The sequence below is a fragment of the Mobula birostris genome, chromosome 20 (assembly GCF_030028105.1).
Source record: "Mobula birostris isolate sMobBir1 chromosome 20, sMobBir1.hap1, whole genome shotgun sequence".
NCBI classification, from domain to species: domain Eukaryota; kingdom Metazoa; phylum Chordata; class Chondrichthyes; order Myliobatiformes; family Myliobatidae; genus Mobula; species Mobula birostris.
In genome coordinates, this window is record NC_092389.1 from 24983758 (window position 1) to 25003749 (window position 19992).

Genomic DNA, 19992 nt, shown 5'->3' on the forward strand with positions numbered 1-19992 from the left:
ATCACCCCTGATGAGTTATTAACTTCAAACTTTCTGCACAATCACTCAAAGAGTTGAACTGCATGTGCATGTAACAAGAGCTGTATAACTCATCTCCTTCTACCTTAGGCTACGAACTTATTGAACTTATCAATCACCCCTGTTGTGGACACTTTCTAGAGGTCCAAGATCCGTATGCTCCACGACCGCTGGACTAAATGTGGAAATGTAGGAGGGGACTACGTTGAAAAATAAATGTGCTAGGTTTTCTAAAATTGACTCCTTCTACCTTAGGCCATGAACTTATCAATCACCCCTCATAGTTCGATTAAGCATTTGTGTTTATTTAAATAATTCACTGCAGATATATGTATAAATACATAAAGTGCATATGTCATCACACAGCCACATGAGAAGCGCATGCCTCCCTTACAGTAAACACAAAGTTAAACTTACATTTGGACTCCCATGTCATCCTTTGAGTTAATTTAATGTTTTGAAGTTACAAAACATAACATTGGTGACGAGGTATTTTTAAAACAAACCCGATACGACTACCAACCTGTTTAATTGCAATGAGGAACCTTGAGTGAAAAAAACAGTGCAGCACCTGCAGAGACTGTCGGATTTTTTAAAAAAGCAGTGCCACACGTGTTCTTCTGAAGGAAAGACATGATCATGTTTTTTAAAAAAACATGTTTAAAAATCATGTTTTTTCTAGCTCAGAATCTTAAAAAGTTGAAAGAATGCTTGTAAAGGAATATTATCATTGCTTGAATGGCAAACTAAACTGTTACTTACCGTAGGTAGCTCATCGATGGACTGAATTTTCTCTTCTTGGTCATCTGCTGATGCTGTTGTAATCATTTGAGGAGCTGTATCTTCCTCAGACGCTTTTTCGGATGGTGTTACCACCATTAAGTAGGCAGGTTTTTCCAAGAGAATTTTGCCTGGTGTTGCTGCAATAACTCCAGATGCAGTGCCTTCCACTTGTCTTTGTTCTGATGTTGCTGAGATTTCTTGAATGTCAGTCATCTCCAAAGAACTTGCTGTTGGAGAACCGCCAGTCACCTGAGTATGAGCACCTTCTAACAAATCTTCTCCTGTATCTGCTCCTGTTATCTGCGAAGTGCTATCTTCCATTATGGCTTCCACTGGTGCTTTCGAGTCTGTGTCATCCAAAGGACCTTGTTCTGGAGCTGCCTCTCTGAACACTTGGGATTTCTCTTCCAATTGATCTTTCTTGGGTTCTGTAAGTCTTGAAATTGTTTCATCAGTCAATCCACTTACTCCTGGCTGCTTTGAGAGCCATTCCTCATCCTACAAAAACAAGTCATTTATTACTTCCAGTCTTGTACAATTTATTTTCATTGTAAAATTTACTTAGCTATCAGATCAACTCCAGCTCTTAGCAACAATATTATTTGGACTTCTGTTAGTCTGAGTTTATCAACAACTATAGCTTCAGTGGGAAAAATAATTAATTATTTGCAATGGGAAATAAAATTAGAAACCTTACTCCTAACATTTACTGTACATAGAACATGGGACATAGAAAATACATCACAAGAACTGAGTATTCAGCCCACGATATTATGTTAATCTAGTTAAGCTGATGAGATTAATCCTTTCTGCCTGCACATGGTCTATACCATCCATTCTCAGTATATTAGTTTGGCTACCTAAGAGCCTCACAACCACCTCCACTGATTCCACCACCATCCTGGCAGCAAATTAGAGGCACACACTGTTGTGTATTTATTGCTTTCAGTAATATTTGAGTAAACATGTGTGTGTGTGTGTGTGTGTGTGTGTGTGTGTGTGTGTGTGTGTGTGTGTGTGTGTGCGTGTGTGTGTGTGTATTTTATATATATAACTCATCTCCTTCTACCTTAGGCCACGAACTTATCAATCACCCCTGATGAGTTATTAACTTCAAACTTTCTGCACAATCACTCAAAGAGTTGACCTACACATGCATGTAACGAGAGCTGTATAACTCATCTCCTTCTATCTTAGGCCACAAACTTATCAATCACCCATCTGTGGACACTTTCTGGAAGTCCAAGATCCATATGCTCCACGACCGCTGGACTAAATGTGGAAATGTAGGAGGGGAGTATGTTGAAAAATAAATGTGCTAGGTTTTCTAAAATTGACTCCTTCTACCTTAGGCCATGAACTTATCAATCACCCCTCATAGTTCGATTCAGCATTTGTGTTTATTTAAATAATTCACTGCAGATATATGTATAAATAATAAAGTGCATACGTCATCACACAGCCACATGAGAAGCGCATGCCTCCCTTACAGTAAACACAAAGTTAAACTTACATTTGGACTCCCATGTCATCCTTTGAGTTAATTTAATGTTTTGAAGTTACAAAACATAACATTGGTGACGAGGTATTTTTAAAACAAACCTGATACGACTACCAACCTGTTTAATTGCAATGAGGAACCTTGAGTGAAAAAAACAGTGCAGCACCTGCAGAGACTTTCGGATTTTTTTAAAAAGCAGCGCCACATGTGTTCATAATCATGCTTTTTTAAAAAAGACAGAAAACGGAAGAATCCTCTGGTTCATGTAGTGTGAGTACCAAGTGTGAATAATCATAAAACAAAATCAGAAGTGGCTGGCAACATCAGGAAGATTGATGATTTGATTACACAACAGGGAACAGGCTCATGCATACTGAGCTAATTGAACAATATTTTGAAGCAAATGAAATAGCCAATGAGAAATGAGTACCAATTTTGCTGAGTGCATTGGGTTTGAAGGCATACAGTTTGCTTCAAAGTTGAACTGCTCTAACCAAACCATCCGAAATCAGCTTTGCTAATATTATCAAACTGATGCAGGAACATTGAGAACCAAAGCTATTGTTAATTACAGAACAATTTAGGTTTCATAAGCAGAATCAAAAAGAAGGGGAGTCCATTTCGGTGTATATGGCTGAATTGAAGGGACTGTCAGTTCAATGATAGGCTTAATGATGTACTGAGAGATCGTTCGGTTTGTGGAATCTCACAAGAGAGCATTCAAAAATGGCTCCTAACTGAAGCACAACTTAAATTTAAAAGACAGTTGAAATCACTGTTTCATTGGAAACAGCAGACAGAGATGAAATTGAGATGCAGTCAAGAATGAAAGTGAGTGTGAATAAAATTGCAGCGTATAGATGAGGCCCACCTGGCCAAACAAATTGTGCTACCATTGTGACAGGGGATCACATACATCAGATAATTGCAGATTTAAAGGCAAAACTTGCAGAAAATGCAACAAAATAGGGAACAAAAGATGTTTGCATGTTGACAGCATGTCAAAAAGACAAAAATAAATGGACTACACAAGGAAGAGAAAAAGTTAAAAAGTCAAATTGCAGTTTCAAAAAGAGTACTAACCTGCACACTGCTGATGAAAAATCTGATAATGATGAAGGTGACACAGGACTATGTAGCCTTGAGATTTACAGTATGAAATTTAACAATAGACCAGCAATATGGCTTATGCAGTGAGTGAATAGCATATTAATTAAAATGGATTTGGACACTGGTTTAACAGTTTCAGTCATTCCACAAAAATGAGTTTGAGCGGCATTTCAAAGATACTAAACTGAAGCCTTCAGATATCCAACTAAGAACTTGTACTGGAGAAAAGATAACTCCAGTGGGAATGAAATTTGTAACAGTAAAATGCAACAACCAACAAGCCACATTGAGGTTGCATGTGGTTAAAATAGAAGGACCAGCATTGTGACTCCATGATTGGCTGAGACAACTACAACTTGATAGGAGATTTATCTCTGAGGAAGATTCATGCTGCTCAGAGGGATATTGAAAGTGACGAAATTAATAGTCCAACTACAAAAGTATTTGTAGGCAGTATATCCGAAAGAGCTTCTGATATGTTAATTAGGCAGTTACTTGTGAAATGTGGCTTGGTTTTAAATTACAAAAGAGTTCAAGGAGCTTCAGGAAAGTTACAAGTATTCGGCTTTTGTGAATATAAAGAACCAGGACCTCCACTGCGTGTATGAAGGCTATCACATGAATTTCAAGTGGAAGACAAAAAGCTGCCTGTAAAAGTAGATGCAAAGACCAAAGCCCAGCTGCAGGAATGTAAGGCCAAAAAGAAAGGAGTCAATGGAGGTATGAAAGCAGAGGATTCATCAGATGATGTTGTGGATGTGGAAACCAAGGAGAGAGATCAGATCGTAAAGGGAGCAATAGACAGATTAATCTGAATCAGGTTTATTATCACCGGCACGTATCATGAAATTTGTTAACTTAGCAGCAGCAGTTCAAGTCAATACATAATATAGAAGAAAGAAAATAAAATAAAAATAATAATAAGTAAATCAATTACAGTATACGTATATTGAATAGATTAAAATTTGTGCAAAAAACAGAAATTATATATATTAAAAAAGTGAGGTGGTGTTCAAGGATTCAATGTCCATTTAGGAATCAGATGGCAGAGGAGAAGAAGCTGTTCCTGAATCGCTGAGTCTGTGCCTTCAGGCTTCTGTACCTCCTACCTGACGGTAACAGTGAGAAAAGGACATGCCCTGGGTGCTGGAGGTCCTTAATAATGGAAGCTGCCTTTCTGAGACACCGCTCCCTGAAGATGTCCTGGGTACTTTGTAGGCTAGTACCCAAGATGGAGCCAACTAAATTTACAACCCTCTGCAGCTTCTTTCGGTCCTGTGCAGTAGCAACCCCCCTCATACCAGACAGTGATGCAGCCTGTCAGAATGCTGTCCACGGTACATCTATAGAAGTTTTTGAGTGTATTTGTTGACATACCACATCTCTTCAAACTCCTAACGAAGTATAGTCTCTGTCTTGCCTTCTTTATAACTGCATCGATGAGAATGAGAGAATACTCCAATGAACTAAATGGACCTTCCCAAGATCAAGATGCACAAGCTAGAAGAAAAAGGAAGGAAAGAAAGGTGCCCAGAGCTATCAGAACCACTTCTTGCAGTCTCAGAGCCAACTCCTACAACCATGATGAAGGAGGCCCCAGAACCTGATATTGTTTCACAACCACAAGTCTCACCTGTCAAGCAGAGGAATCCCCCTTGTCAGGAAAGACACTACCCCACAAGAGTAAGAAAACTCCCACAGCGATTAAATGTTTAGATTTGAATGGGACAATTTAAAATTTACTATGCTGTGGATGTTTGTATATGGTAGTTGTATTACATAATATACTGTGTATATAGTTGAGATGCATTCTCTATTGAGTTGGAGCTCATAGCTAAGCAGGGAGGAATGTTTATTATTTTCAGTATTACTCTGTAAGTGTGTGTGTGTGTGTGTGTGTGTGTGTGTGTGTGTGTGCATGCGTGTATATTTGATTAAGCATTCTTCATTTAAATATTTAAAAATTCATTTGTGAATTGCATACTATCACATGATGTGCGTGCACCTCACTTAAAGTACATATGAAGTTACTCACAGTTCAGACTCCCATATCTTCATTTGAATTAGTTTAATGTTTTGAAGTTACAGAACATGACACACACTACTCTTTGTTTTGTTTCTATTAGCACAGGGAAAGGAAATTACCATTATCCTGCTCATGCCAAATCCACAGTTCAATTAGATTATGGTCTGCACTGCACTTCCAACTCTATTTACCTGCTTTAGCACTGAACTATATTAACCTCTAAGGGCTAATTTCATTCTGATGAATATGTGCCATTCTAAGGCCTGAGGTGCTGTGGCCAAAAGACAATATTCCAGCTGCAGCTCAATAGGGGCTCTGCACAACTGAAGCCCACATCTTCCCTTTTACAAGCTGACTTCTTTAAAATAAAGACTGACATTCCATTTGCTTTCTAGTTGTTTTTACTACCAGTTTACTAGTAGATAATTTACATAACAGAAAGAGAAATGCTGGATGAATTCAGCCAGCCAAGCAGCATTTCTGATAAAAAAAAATCCATTTTTCAGGTCAGAACTTTCATTGCATTATGTTCTTGAATTCCCACATCTCTTCATTCCTCTGTAGTTCCTATTCTTAAAACATGACCCAGGGAAGCCCAGGTCCCCTCACAGCACTATTGGATGGCTATGCAAACACAGTGACTTTGACAGCAAGCAAGGCCTTACTCCCATTCTTCTCATCAACAAAGCTGTCACCATCATGAACCTTTGACATTCATACATTCAAAATCACTCAGGAGGTGTTTTTTTTTAAAGAATGCTAAACATCTGGAGTGGAGGAGAATGAGGGGAGATCTCATAGAGGTATACAAAATTATGAGGGTTATAGAAGACTTGCAGGCCTTTTCCCCCTCAGGATGATTGCGATGAGAACGAGAGGTTATAGTTCTAAAGCAAAATGTGAAATATTTAAGAGGAATCTGAGGGGGTCTTCTTCACTCAGGGAGTGGTGCAAATGTGGAACAAGCCATCATTGAAAGTAGTAGATATGAAGTAAATTGTGACATTTAAGAGAAATTTGGATAGGTACATGGATGAGAGGGGCATAGAGGGCTATGTTTAGGATGCAGGTAGACGTGACTGGACAGAGGATCAGGCTGGTACGTGCTGGATGGGCCAAAGGACCTGTTTCTGTGCTGTAGTGCTCTGTGTCTCTATATAAAATAATTAGAAGAATTTTAAAAGTTAGCTGTCTAAACAGGCACCCATATGTACACAAACACAAACACACCTAGGAGAAAGCATGACTTAACCTTCACCTAGCCGTTGATTTCTCTCATTCATTGATTCTGTTTTAGATCTATCTTGTTAACTTGAGAGAGGTGGAGTAGTAGATTTCCCAATCTGAGAGCATTTGGGTTTGCTTTGCCCTGTTGTACTTCATAGAGTCACAGTCCAGCACTCTGCTGAGACTGGGCTCGCACTATGGTTTCCATTCAATAACTCAATTAAGGACTTACCTGCTGTAGATTTGCAAATGATCACCCCAATAACATCTGATCAATACTAGTATAGACAAGTCTAATATTATTTTTCATTAAAGTTCATTGAAAGAGCAGTATATGTTCTTCTTGCTTTGTAAACTTTGTCCTTTACCTGTTGCATCACAGGAACAGTTTCTTTGGAAATAGATGGTTTCGTTACGCATATTTTTCGTACTTTCTCGAAACCCCGTGCCTGGCCCTGTATAAAACAAGAGGGTAATAATTAGTAATATAATAACAAAAAGTTGCATATATAAACCATCTTTCATGTAGCCTAATTGGTAATTGGTTTATCATTGTCACGCAATAAGATATGATGAAATGCTTCTGTTTTGCATGCCAACCAGACAGATCATTCAATACATACAGTAAGAACATCAAGGTAGTACAAAAGGATAACAAAATCGAAGGCAGAATATAGTATACAGTTACACAGAAACTGCAGCACTGCTCGATAAATAAAGTGCACAGGTCATGATGAGGTACAAAGATTGAGAGATCACAGGTTCATTTTTAGTGTATATTTAAAACTTTGCATCATCTGCAAACTTACTAACTTACTCATCTACAGTTTCATCCAAGTTATTAATTTATATTATGAACAACAGAGCTCCTAACACTGGTACCTGCAGTATACTATTGATCAGTCTCAACATCCAACTACATCATTCATTAATCATCTCCTCTTCTGAATGCCTATCCCTTGTGCTTCCTATCATCACTACCTCCTTGCATCATTATTATTCAAACTCCAACACCCAATATATCACTCAGATTTCTTCTTTAGACTCCAAGTTTGCATATCCTCAAATTTGGCATTATCTAATGTCTACCTCTTTACTGTTCCCCAGTTCAAAGTAAAGTTATTATCAAACTACATACAAGTCACTATATACTACCCTGAGATTCACAGTAAATACAAAGAAACACAATGGAATCAATGAAAAACCGCACACAAAGATAGACAAACAATCAATGTGCAAAAGAAAACAAATTGTGCAAATACAGAAAAGAAAAAAAAAATGAAATAATAATAAATATTGAGAACGCAAGTTGTAGAGTCCTTGAAAGTAAGCCCATAGGCTGTGGAATGAGTTCTTTGCTGGGGTGAGTGAAGTTATCCACTCTGGTTCAGGAGCCTGATGGTTGAAGGGTAATAACTATTCCTGAAACAGGTGGCATGGGAATTGAGTGTCCTGTACCTCCTTCCTGATTGCAGCAGCGAGAAGAGAGCATGGTGGGGGTCTGTGACGATTGATGCTGCTTTCCTATGCTGTGCTCTTTAAAGATACGCTCAGTGCTGGTGAGAGTTTTACCTGTGATGGACTGGACAATATCCACTACTTTTTCATTCAAGGGCATTGGTGTTTCCATACCAGGCCATGAAGTAATCAAGACAATATACTCTCCACCGTGCGTCTATTGAAGTTTGTCAAAGTTTTAGATGTCACGCTGAATCTTTGCAAACTTCCAAGAAAGTAGAGGTGCTGCCGTGCCTTTTTTGTGGTGACACTTACATGCTGGACCCAGAAAAGATCCTCTAAAATGATAATGGTGAGGAATTTAATGATAACACTCTCCACCTTGGTCCCCTGATGAGGACTGACTCACGGACCTCCGGCTTCCTTCTCCTGTGGTCAATAGTCAGCTCATTGTGGGCTGAGATCCACACTGTGATCTTTCACTTCTGATACTGTGAACTGAAAGACTGCAATTTAGATTTTGTCAACATCTATCAACCTTAGTCAAAACTAAGTTAATAATGGCTTTCACATAGAAACAGTAAATGCTGGACACACTCAACAGGTTAGAAGCATTCTAATGAAAAGATGAAAAACTTTGCTTTTCTTTCCACAGATGCTGCCTGACCTGCTCAGTATTTCCAGCATATTTTTTATTTACAATTCCCAGCATCTATAGCCTTTTTTTGCTTTCCATTGGATTTTATTTACCTTTTTCCTACAATCTGAAAATAGAAGTAAGAAATGTTCTCTTATGAATACAGATAATTGAACCTGGGTCACCTACCGAAACGCCTTTCTCCTGTTGTGCTGTATCAATTGTCACAGGAGCAGATTTTGGTTCATTTACAGGTATGGGTGTTTGTTTTTTCTGCAAAAAGAAAGTGGATAATTATTCTGATTATATAGCTTACAAATTAGTTATGTTTTCTGAAGAACAATTCATTACAATCTGTCTGATTAAGTGAATGTTAATTATTACTTACAGCCTTAAGAAAATAAGAATAAATTGCTATGTCGTTGTACAGACTCATTGTTCAGAAATACCTCAAAACATATTATGATATTTAATAAAGGATAGAAGGTTAGCTTTAAGAGTTCATAAACCTTTTATTTTCTCCAAATCTATGGATGCACTTGAGGGAGAATCTAACACTGCATTATTTATCCATAGGATGGTACCTCCAACTATACATAAGTATTGCAGTGGCTAATTTAGGTGCTCCAATGGGCCTGAAACTTAATCAGCTGTGTAAAAGATGTATTATCCTTTCTTGGAAAGACTAACATTTAACATTTTAGCTACTACAATAATCTCATTTGCTTTGTGAGAAGATCTGTTGTACACTGCATACCCACTGGCTTCTCTTTCCTTATTTATACTGCATTACCTTGATTTCTACTCCTAGCTTGAACTTAATAGGACAAATTCCTGAATGAGTTGTTTGAAAATTCTAAAACGCAAACTATATTCTGAGATGGAGAATTTTAATATGGATAAATGCGTGGGATTAGATGTGGGCAAACGAGATTAATTCTGAGCAAACTGTGAAAGCAGCCTGCTAATTCTGAGTTTTTGTGGACAATACAGGGGGAGGATAAGGTAACCCAAACCCAGGAGATGGCCTTGCAGTTTAACCATTCTAATCGGGATGGAACCAATTCAATTAACTTTCTCACCAAGAAAGATTGGATTTCAGGAAAATACTGTAAATAAAAGTGCTGATGTTAGAGTCTGAAACAAGAACAAATCTATTCAAAAATAAAATTCATCAGTCAAGCAACATCTGTGAAAAGCTAAACTGATTAATATTCAGCTCAGGGACCCTTCCTCAGAGGCTGGGTTTCTTAAGCCTCAGCAAACCCAACAGTTGGTAAGTTACTTGTCATGACACCATTATTTGTGAGGTAACATGACTGGGACTACTTTACATAATTTTCCATTATCTCCCACCATAAGATCTCAAAAAAAGGCTTCTCCAGGATCAACACACACAAAGTGATGGAGGGACTCAGCAGGCCAGGCAGCATCTATGGAAAAGAGTACAGTCGACGTTTTGGACCGAGACCATGTCCTGATGAAGGGTCTTGGCCCGAAACATTGACTATACTTTTTTCCATAAATGCTGCCTGGCTTGCTGAGTTCCTCCATCATTTTGTGTGCTTTGCTTGGATTTCCAGCATCTGCAGATTTTCTTTTGTTTCTCCTGGATCAAAAAGCTTCCCTCTGTTGGTGACATGGTTCAGACATCAGATCCTCCACTTACTCAACCCCACTTCCAGGACTGAGCCCATTTCTCAGTTCCTCCCACACCTGATTCTACTCATTTTCTGTTCTACAACCACCTACTGGTCAGACAGCAGATTTCTGGGTGTCAAAAAAAAAACAGGAAAGCACAGGAGTATCATTGGGTCAGAGGAAAGGAGGTAAACAAGATGGAAAGCTTATTCCAAATACAGCTTGGAAATTGAAAGAGAGCATACAATAATGGGAAATGTGTTCTTGAGGATTATGCACAAACATGCCTTCATCTTCAATAGTGCTAGTGTCATTACTCCCACAAACTCTCTGAAAGCTGCTGCAGTATTGCCTAGAACCCTGTTCTCCAGGGGTTTTAGTACCTGGGTCATTCTTGTCTCTAGTTAATTCTGTGCTCATGGTGAAAAATGTGTGACAGATTCTCCTGCAAGAGGAAGGGAACTATGTTAGAGAACATCTTGCTAAATATTTAGGTCATTTAGACCATGCTTGACTTGGTGGCAATGTGTGCAAACAGTGAGAAGGGAAGGTGAGACTTTGAGGGTTTTCTGTGTGTGTGTGTGTGTGTGTGTGTGTGTTTGTGTGTGTGTGTGAGTGTGTGTGATCATTTCTAAGTCAGATTTCAACCCTGATTTAACTTAAAGAAGTTACTGTCAAGTGATCAGGGTGCATTCATTGACTATAAGTGCATATATAAGGATATTCAATTTCTTGCGGCACTGCACAAATGGCCTTATGATTGACTCTTCATATTCAAATCAAATGCTGCCTCTGCACATTGCTGCTTCAGGACCGTTTTCAGACTGCTCTGGTAAAGGACTCTCTACTCATACCCCACTAGCTTCTCCTGACGCATATCAAAAATCTCTGCATTCTGTCACATCTTCCAGTTAGCTGTCAAGGACTTTACAACAAATAGTTTTCTTCAATTAAGTCCAACTACTATGGTAAGTTCTCATAGACAAGATTCCAACATGTTTTCAGGTACTATATTCCACAATGCAATATCTTCCTTGTGAAGAAATTTCTCATTTTTTCTTTAATTTTTTTTTTGTTTAGTTGCATTACTAGTTTACATGCCAGAGAAAACAGTATTCTCTATTGTCTAACAAATGCCTACATAATTTTCACTAATTCTATATAGTTTTCCCCAAATTATTTTGCCTGAAGGTGAACAATACCACCTTTTTTAATTTCTCCACATAAATAATGCCCCTCTCCCCGGCAGCTATTACTTTGCTAAACCTTCTGTACCTTCAAGGTCTTGAATCATTCATTACATTTAACTTGTGTGCAACACGTCACCTGAGATCTAAACAGGCTAGAAGTTTTTAGAAGTTTATCAGTTCAGTAATCAATGCTCTTATTCAAAAGCCAAATGTCCCTTATAGTTGCTCAATCACCTTCCAAACTGATCCTGCCAAATTTATTTTGCCAGGTCTCTCTCTGTTTTAGTATTCCCAAATGGAATTATATGATTCCTTCGTGGAATTGCATTTGCTACACAATTAGATCAATAGATTATAATGCTTTGCCATGAAATGTGTAACTTGATTATTTTTACACTTCAGAGTTAGGTAATGTATCTAAGTCTATTTTGCATTTCATGATTTCATCTACCCAATTGCAGTCATTTTAAGTTTATCTTCCTAAACAAGTTTGGAATGAAAATCATTGGAGCTTCATATTACAAATTAATTAAATCAACTGCGAATCAAATTCGCTGAAATTAAATGATAGTTATTATTTTATTCTAGTGCTGTATCAGGTGTGCATAGACCAGGCTGGTAGAATTACCCAACGTACCCTACGTTGGCACACAGAGTGTTAGGATGCAGTTTACGCCAATTATTCTGCACATGGTGAGATTCGCATTGCAGAGGGAAGTCTGAAAAACCTTTTCAATTTCAGAATTTTTATGTTTTGTGACATTTCTGCTTGCCTTACTCTGTGCAGGAGTACTGTATAATCTGGATTGGGGGGATCAGATGAGAAAAATGAATTGAGATTCAAATCTGACAGTTCCAAGAACCTAATTTCAATCAAACAGATTTATAGTTTATAAGTGGCACTCAGTATCCAGACCTTGTAATCAAATTGAAAACATAATAAGGAACTTCCTACAAATGGTGGAGAACGAACGATCATTAAAAACCATTTCAACCAAAGCAAATAGGAATTACGAGCTACAAACCAAACAGGTCCCTTAAGCAGCAGAATGCCACTGTATTGTTTGACTGGAAATGCAGTTTAATATTCCATATTACAATGGAGAAAATGTTCTGTGAAAGACACCCTGCTCTGAACAATAGTCCTACCATAGACTGATGCTAATTTTATTCACATTTAAGGCCTTTGATTTTACACTACAGAAATTCTTCCTTGATCATAATGCTTCAATGCTATTTCAAGATTAATAAGGACATAATAACTGAGCACTCTAGGCATACTTTTACATCTCATTCCTGTAAAGTTATGCTCAAATTTTGTGGGCATTAAGAAGCACTAAGATTTCCAGACAATGCCACAGGATTGCTTAAAGTTACATAGTGAGGAAAAATTGTTAATTGCCAAAACTCGAGATAGGAGTTACATGGTGCACCTGACATAAGGCACTACACCTACTGATTACAAGCATGCATCAACTGTTTCCTACTACTTAACTTGGATGCTCTTAAATACATATACTGATCACTGGTTGTACCTTTGGCTGGCTATTATCATGTGGAAAAGTATAGGTGAACTAATCTCAAATGCAAAATCTTACCTAAATGAAAATTTTAAAAGATGCTAGAAACCTGAAAGAAAATATGGTAAACTCTCAGCAGATCAGGCAGCATCTGTGGAAAGAAGATCAGTTAATGTTTCAGGTCCAGGGCAGTACATTGGGACTGGGAAAGAGAGAAAACAAGTTACTTTTAGACAGAGTAGGTGGGGAGTGGACAGGTGGAATAAAGCAAATATCTCTGACAGGTGAGTGTGGTAATTCAGGGGCAGTTAGGTCAAACTAACCTCCTTTATCTGTGAAATATGATATAGTAGCTAGATTGCAGAACATGCTTGGAATGTCTAATTGGGAGTGAAGTGATGAATTAGAGTGACAGGCTGCAAAAGCTCAGGGTATAATCACCAGTGGTCACTCCATAAAGCAACTGCCCAAAGCATGTTTCTTCAGTGTAGAGGAGGCCATTGTGAACACTGAATGAAAGAAGTGCAAGTGAATTGCTGCTTCACCTGGAAGAACCCCGCCCATTCTCCCTATGACCCCTTGTACTGTTACAATGAGGGCCTGAGGAACAGCATCTCATCTTCCACCTGAGGGCTCATTGCACTCAGCAAGTCTTAATATCAAATTTCCAACTTGAAATCAATCATCACAAACAATATGCTGGAGAAACTCAGCAGGTCAGGTAGCATGCCTTAATGACTATCATTCTGTAGCACTCACATCTACAGTGATGAAATGCTTCGAGAGGCTGGTCATGACTAGACTGATCTCCTGCCCCAGCAAAGACCTGGACCCATTGCAATTTGCCTATCGCCACAACAGGTCAACAGCAGATGCAATTTCAATGGCTCTTCACATGTTGATAATATATTCTCCTCGCTAATGATCAACACTAGTGCACCTCAGGGATGTGTGCTTAGCCCACTGCTCTACTCTCTCTATACACATGACTGTGTGGCTAGGCATAACTCAAATACCATCTATAAATTTGCTGATGATACAACCATCGTTGGTAGAATCTCAGATGGAGATGAGAGGGCGTACAGGAGTGAGATATGCCAACTAGTGGAGTGGTGTCATAGCAACAACCTTGCAATCAACGTCAGTAAGACGAAAGAGCTGATTGTGGACTTCAGGAAGGATAAAATGAAGGAACACATACCAATCCTCATAGAGGGATCAGAAGTGGAGAGAGTGAGCAGTTTCAAGTTCCCAGGTGTCAAGACCTCTGAGGACCTAACCTGGTCCCAAAATATTGACCCAGTTATAAAGAAGGCAAGACAGCGACTATACTTCATTAGGAGTTTGAAGAGATTTGGTATGTCAACAAGTACACTCAAAAACATCTATAGATGTGCCATGGAGAGCATTCTGACAGGCTGCATTACAGTCTGGTATGTGGGGTGGGCGTGGGGGGGGGAGCTACTGCACAAGACCCAAAGAAGCTGCAGAGGGTTGTAAACTTAGTCGGCTCCATCTTGAGTACTAGCCTACAAAGTACCCAGGACATTCTCAAGGAGCAGTGTCTCAGAAAGGCAGCGTCCATTATTAAGGACCTCCACCACCCAGGGCATGTCCTTTTCTCACTGTTACCATCAGGTAGGAGGTACAGAAGCCTGAAGGCACACACTCAGCGATTCAGGAACAGCTTCTTCCCCTCTGCCATCTGATTCCTAAATGGACATTGAACCCATGAACACTCCCTCACTTTTTTAATATATATTATTTCTGGGTTTTTTGCATGATTTTTAATCTATTCAATATACGTATACTGTAATTGATTTACTTATATATTTATTATTATTATTATTTTATTTTATCCTCTTCTATATTATGTATTGCATTGAACTGCTGCTACTGAGTTAACAAATTTCACAACACATGCTGGTGATAATAAACCTGATTCTGATTCTGATCGACGGAAAAGAGTACATTTGACTTTTCGGACCAAGACCCTTTGTCAGATCCTGATGTAGGTTCTCAGTCTGAAATGTCAACTCCACTCTTTTCCTTAGATGTTGCCTGGCCTGCTGAGTTCCTCCAGCATTTTGTGTTGCTTTGCTTGAATTTCCAGGGTTTGCAAATTTTCTCATGTTTGAGATCAATCACACATTTTTTCTGTTTGTTTTAAAACTGACCATTTCCACCTGCAGTCATTTTGGTTCAGCTTTTTTTTTGAAGTTTGTATAGCTGGGCAGGATGCCTCAATGAAAGGTAGCGTCTGTGCTCAGTACCCTGAACTATTGTAAAGTCACTGACTTTCATTGTAGATCCAGGCACAGCTAGCTGGAAATGATGGTAGGACACTGCCTTTACAGATTTTGGAAACTGTGTCACTTTTTGCAAGGACTTTTGGCTAAATCTTGCAATGGCGTTGGCACTGTTAATGGTAGGTCAATGGTGTACACATCCATCCCTATCAAGAATAAGATAGGAATCATCTATAATACTGAGCAATGTTCTAGCCAATGTCAGTTAACTGATGTACTATTGAAAAAACTCATCCACTACTCTATTAAATTATAGTGACAACTCATGGCTGTCCTATTTCAACACTTTGTTGAAGATGACAGATTTGGTATTGATTATCCTCAGTTGGACATTCAGGAAGCAATTTGCTGTTCGTTCTCAGGTACTACCATTCACTGGTCCTTTTCAGGGAGCTGTAGTACAATGCAATATTACCAACTGGATTGTTCAGTGTGCACATATTGTATTAGTGATTATATACAGTACTGTGCAAAAGTCTTAGGCACCCTAGATCTTTACATAAATTTTTATTTATGTGTTTCTTTTTGTCTTCTGCATTAGTGTGTCAGTAGAAAAGAGCAAATTTTAAATTTCCAAACATTCATTTTCCAAAAACAAATGTTGCAGAGAATTTTTTTTATTTTGTTAAAGGAAGTAGCATATCAAGTAATATGCTTTCCAAATTAAAACTTGATTTCTTTCTAGGTATATAACAAACAGGATGCTAATGATCAATGACATAATGATTTGAATGAACTAAACTGATTAACTGAAACAGAAACGTGTGTAGAAGGAATCAAACTGGGTGAAGGACAACCAAGCTAAAAGGTGAGGGTGTGGCAGATGTGACAGTTTGAGCTTCAAATCATCTATTCTTACACCATTGCAAAAATGAGCACAGCAACAAGTCACAACGTGGTCATCCTGCATCAGCAAGGTTTTCCAAGCAGAAATTTTCCAGCAGATGAGTTTCAAGATGTGCTGTCCAAGCTCTTCTGAAGAAACACAAAGAAACAGGCAAGGTTGAGGACCAGAAACACAATGGCTGACCACAGAAACTGAGTGTAGCAGATGAGAGATGCATCAAATTGACATCCCTTCAAAGTCGAGCATTGCTACCAGCTCTGAACTCACAGAAACCACTGGAACCCAAGTACACCCCTCTACTGCCTGGAGAAGTCCGATCTTCATGGAAGAGTTGCTGCCAAAAAGCCATTCCTCTGAAGTGGAAACAAAGCCAAGAGACTCACACACGCATAAAAACACAAGGACTGGGGTGCTGAACGATGGCAACAAGTGCCCTGGGCTGACAAGTCAAAATTTGAAATTTTTGGCTCAAGCAGGAGGCAGTTTGTTCGGAGAAGAGCTGGAGAGTGCTACGTGGATGAATGTCTGCAGCCAACAGTGAAGCATGGTGGAGATTCCCTGCAGGTTTGGGGCTGCATTTCTGCAAATGGAGTTGATCTGGTCAGAGTTAATGGAATCCTCAATGCTGATTCTCATCCATCATGCAATACCATCAGGGAGACATCTGATATGTCCCAATTTCATTCTGTAGCAGGACAATGACCCCAAACACACAGCTAAGGTCATTGCTGGGGAATTTCCGTTTCCACACAAGACTCAGACCAAGCTTTTCATTAGGAGACTCCTTATTTACATGACATGGGGAGCTGTCCGTCTGGAGAGCAATTACTCAATTTACAATCAGTACGTGCAGCCCCTTTATGGCCAAGTCTAATGGGTATGGATTGTTCAACATTTCCATATTTGGTATTGTTCTAAGGAAGCTAGAGGGAAAAACATCACCTCATAGTGTACAGTTGTAGGCTAGGGGCAACATCACGTAGTTTTATGTCAACAGCAGTAGGCTACAGGGCAACACAAGGATTTTCTGCTGATCCAGGCATTAAGCAATACAGACACACAATTCTAAAGTCTCGCAAGAGTATTTACCCGACCCCAATTGGCCAAAATCCTCTACAGTCATAAAGAACTATCTTTGGTAAAAAGAAGAACAAGGAGTTCTGCAATGGATGGTATGACCTCTACAGAGCCCTGACCTCAACATCATCAAGGCTGTCTGGGATTACTTGGAGAGACAGAAGGAAGCACGACAGCCAAAGTCTGTGGACGAACCGTGGCTAGTTCTTGAAGATGCTTGGAACAACCTACCAGCCAATTTTCTTATTAAACTGCATGACAGCGTACCTAAGAGAATTAAAGGCAAAGGGTGGTCACACCAAATATTGACTTGATTTAGATTTTTTAATTATTTACTGTTCTCTATCGTGTTTTCTGATATTTAGAAACTTTTCATTTCATTAATTTTGAAAGCATCTTTGCTTTACAGAATTTTTTACATGTTCCTAAGATGTTTGCACAGTGCTGTACATTGGTTAAGTACAAGACAGAGTGGTGTGATGCTGACTTACTTAGGAAATACTATCAAGATGCTCTTCTAGGCTTAAAAAGAAACATGTTGTAATTTGGAATCTCATAGACACCTTCTAATTTTGACTGTGTTGTATCATAATTTGTGAAGTAATTACAAGTATATGTGCACCTGCACAATACTGTATGGTAACAGGAAAAGGCAACAAAAAAGGGAGATCGAGGAAGCTTATGGTTTTATTCTCCCCAGTCTCTCTGATGTTCTCATGGGTGAGGATGTTAATATTTGCCTCAAAAGAATGAATTGGTTCTTATTTTGGACCCTTCCTCCAGTCTGGCATTTCTTTCTGTGACAAGTCATCTTATTTTGCAAGGAATCGAGTCACATGTGAATTGATCATAATTGATGATATGTACCAACAGACAATTATGGGTCTCATTACAGAAATATGTCTCATTGCAGATAAGAGGATGTTACAAATTAAGTCAGATTAAAGGTTCAAATCCCATTCTACGAGGGGTGATTAATAAGTTTGTGGCCTAAGGTAGAAGGAGTCAATTTTAGGAAACCTAGCACATTTATTTTTCAACATAGTCCCCTCCTACATTTGCACACTTAGTCCAGCAGTCATGGAGCATACGGATCTTGGACCTCCAGAAAGTGCCCACAGATGGGTGATTGATAAGTTCATGGCCTAAGGTAGAAGGAGACGAGTTATACAGCTCTCGTTACATGCACATGCAGTTCAACTCCTGGTGATTATGCAGAAAGTTTGAAGTTAATAACTCATTTCCTTCTACCTTAGGCCACAAACTTATCAATCACCCTTGATGAGTTATTAACTGATGAGTTATTAACTTCAAACTTTCTGCATAATCACTCAAAGAGTTGAACTGTATGTGTATGTAAAGAGAGCTTGATAACTCATCTCCTTCTACCTTAGGCCACGAACTTATCAATCACCCATCTGTGGACACTTTCTGGAGGTCCAAGATCCGTATGCTCCATGACGACTGGACTAAGCGTATAAATGTAGGAGGGGACTATGTTGAAAAATAAATGTGCTAGGTTTTCCAAAATTGAGTCCGTCTACATTAGGCCACGAACTTATCAATCACCCCTCATATAGTGCAGTCTCTATGAGGCAGGGTAAATGTAAGCATTTCAAGAACTTTGAATATACTTTTGGTGTGTGTATTTGGACGAAAACCTTTGGGAAAATGCTAGAAAGCACTGCTTTATTCTAATTTGGCACGCCTTCTATTTCTAGTCACATTTGAATGGAGCTCCTTTAGTTTCACAGAAAATAGTCACTGTAGATAGCTCTTCCTTTGGGCGGTAGAGGGTATTTGGAATACTCCTGAGTGTCTCTTTTGTCTCATTGCATGTAACATCAAGGATAATCCAAGCAATGTTCCCTTGTGCCAGTTTGATCCCTTCCATTTGACAGAAAAAGAATCTTCTATTTCCTTTACTTCTGTTTATGTCATATGGCAGCTCTTGAAATTTCCTGCATTGCACAGGCATTGATGTAAAGCAAGCAATTCAGGCAAGATACGTGTGTGGTCTGAATCCTTGGCAATGCATTCAAAAATGGGAAGTTTTTTGTACCAAATCTTACAAAAATTATGAAACATGCAGTGGAGAAGTAATAGCAACAAAATAAAAAAATAACAAATATAGTTTTAGATTGTTAAGTTACCATCAATGGTTTACATAAAATAGACTAATAAAACCAAGAGATAAATTCAAGAAAATTATCAATGGAGAATTGGGTGGAAACAACAAGGTGTTAATGACATTCTCAAATACAAATACCTTTAATACCACAAGCTATTTTTAACTCAAAATCATTTATCTCCTTGTCTGGTATTAGCACACACAAAATACTGGAGGAACTCAGCAGGTCAGGTAGCACCTATGCAAAGGAATAAAGAGTTGACAGTTTGTGCTGAGACATCGACTCTTTCTGCCTTTTCATAGATGCTTTCTTTCCATGGATCCTGCCTGAACTGCTGAGTTCCTTCAGCGTTTTGTGTGTGCTAATCTGGATTTCCAGCATATGCAGAAGCTTTTGTGCTTATGATTTGCTGCCATTAGCACATTTCTTTTAAATTGGATGCTGTCTCAACTAAATTAACATTCAACGCATCATCACACGGGCACATTCAGTACCCTTGCATTGACCTATGGACTA

The 19992-nt window shown here is 38.8% G+C and overlaps 1 protein-coding gene across 1 annotated transcript in view; it reads right to left on the reverse strand.

Annotated features, from left to right (window-relative positions):
- Window positions 1-19992, reverse strand: part of nrgnb (neurogranin (protein kinase C substrate, RC3) b) — a 66733-nt gene that overhangs the window by 38208 nt on the left and 8533 nt on the right. Inside the window, exons 3-5 of the mRNA XM_072238358.1 lie at window positions 8950-9033; window positions 7034-7120; window positions 781-1299 (exon numbers count right to left, since the gene is read on the reverse strand). Coding sequence (XP_072094459.1) covers window positions 781-1299; window positions 7034-7120; window positions 8950-9033 — 690 coding nt within the window. The remainder of the gene's footprint in view (window positions 1-780; window positions 1300-7033; window positions 7121-8949; window positions 9034-19992) is intronic.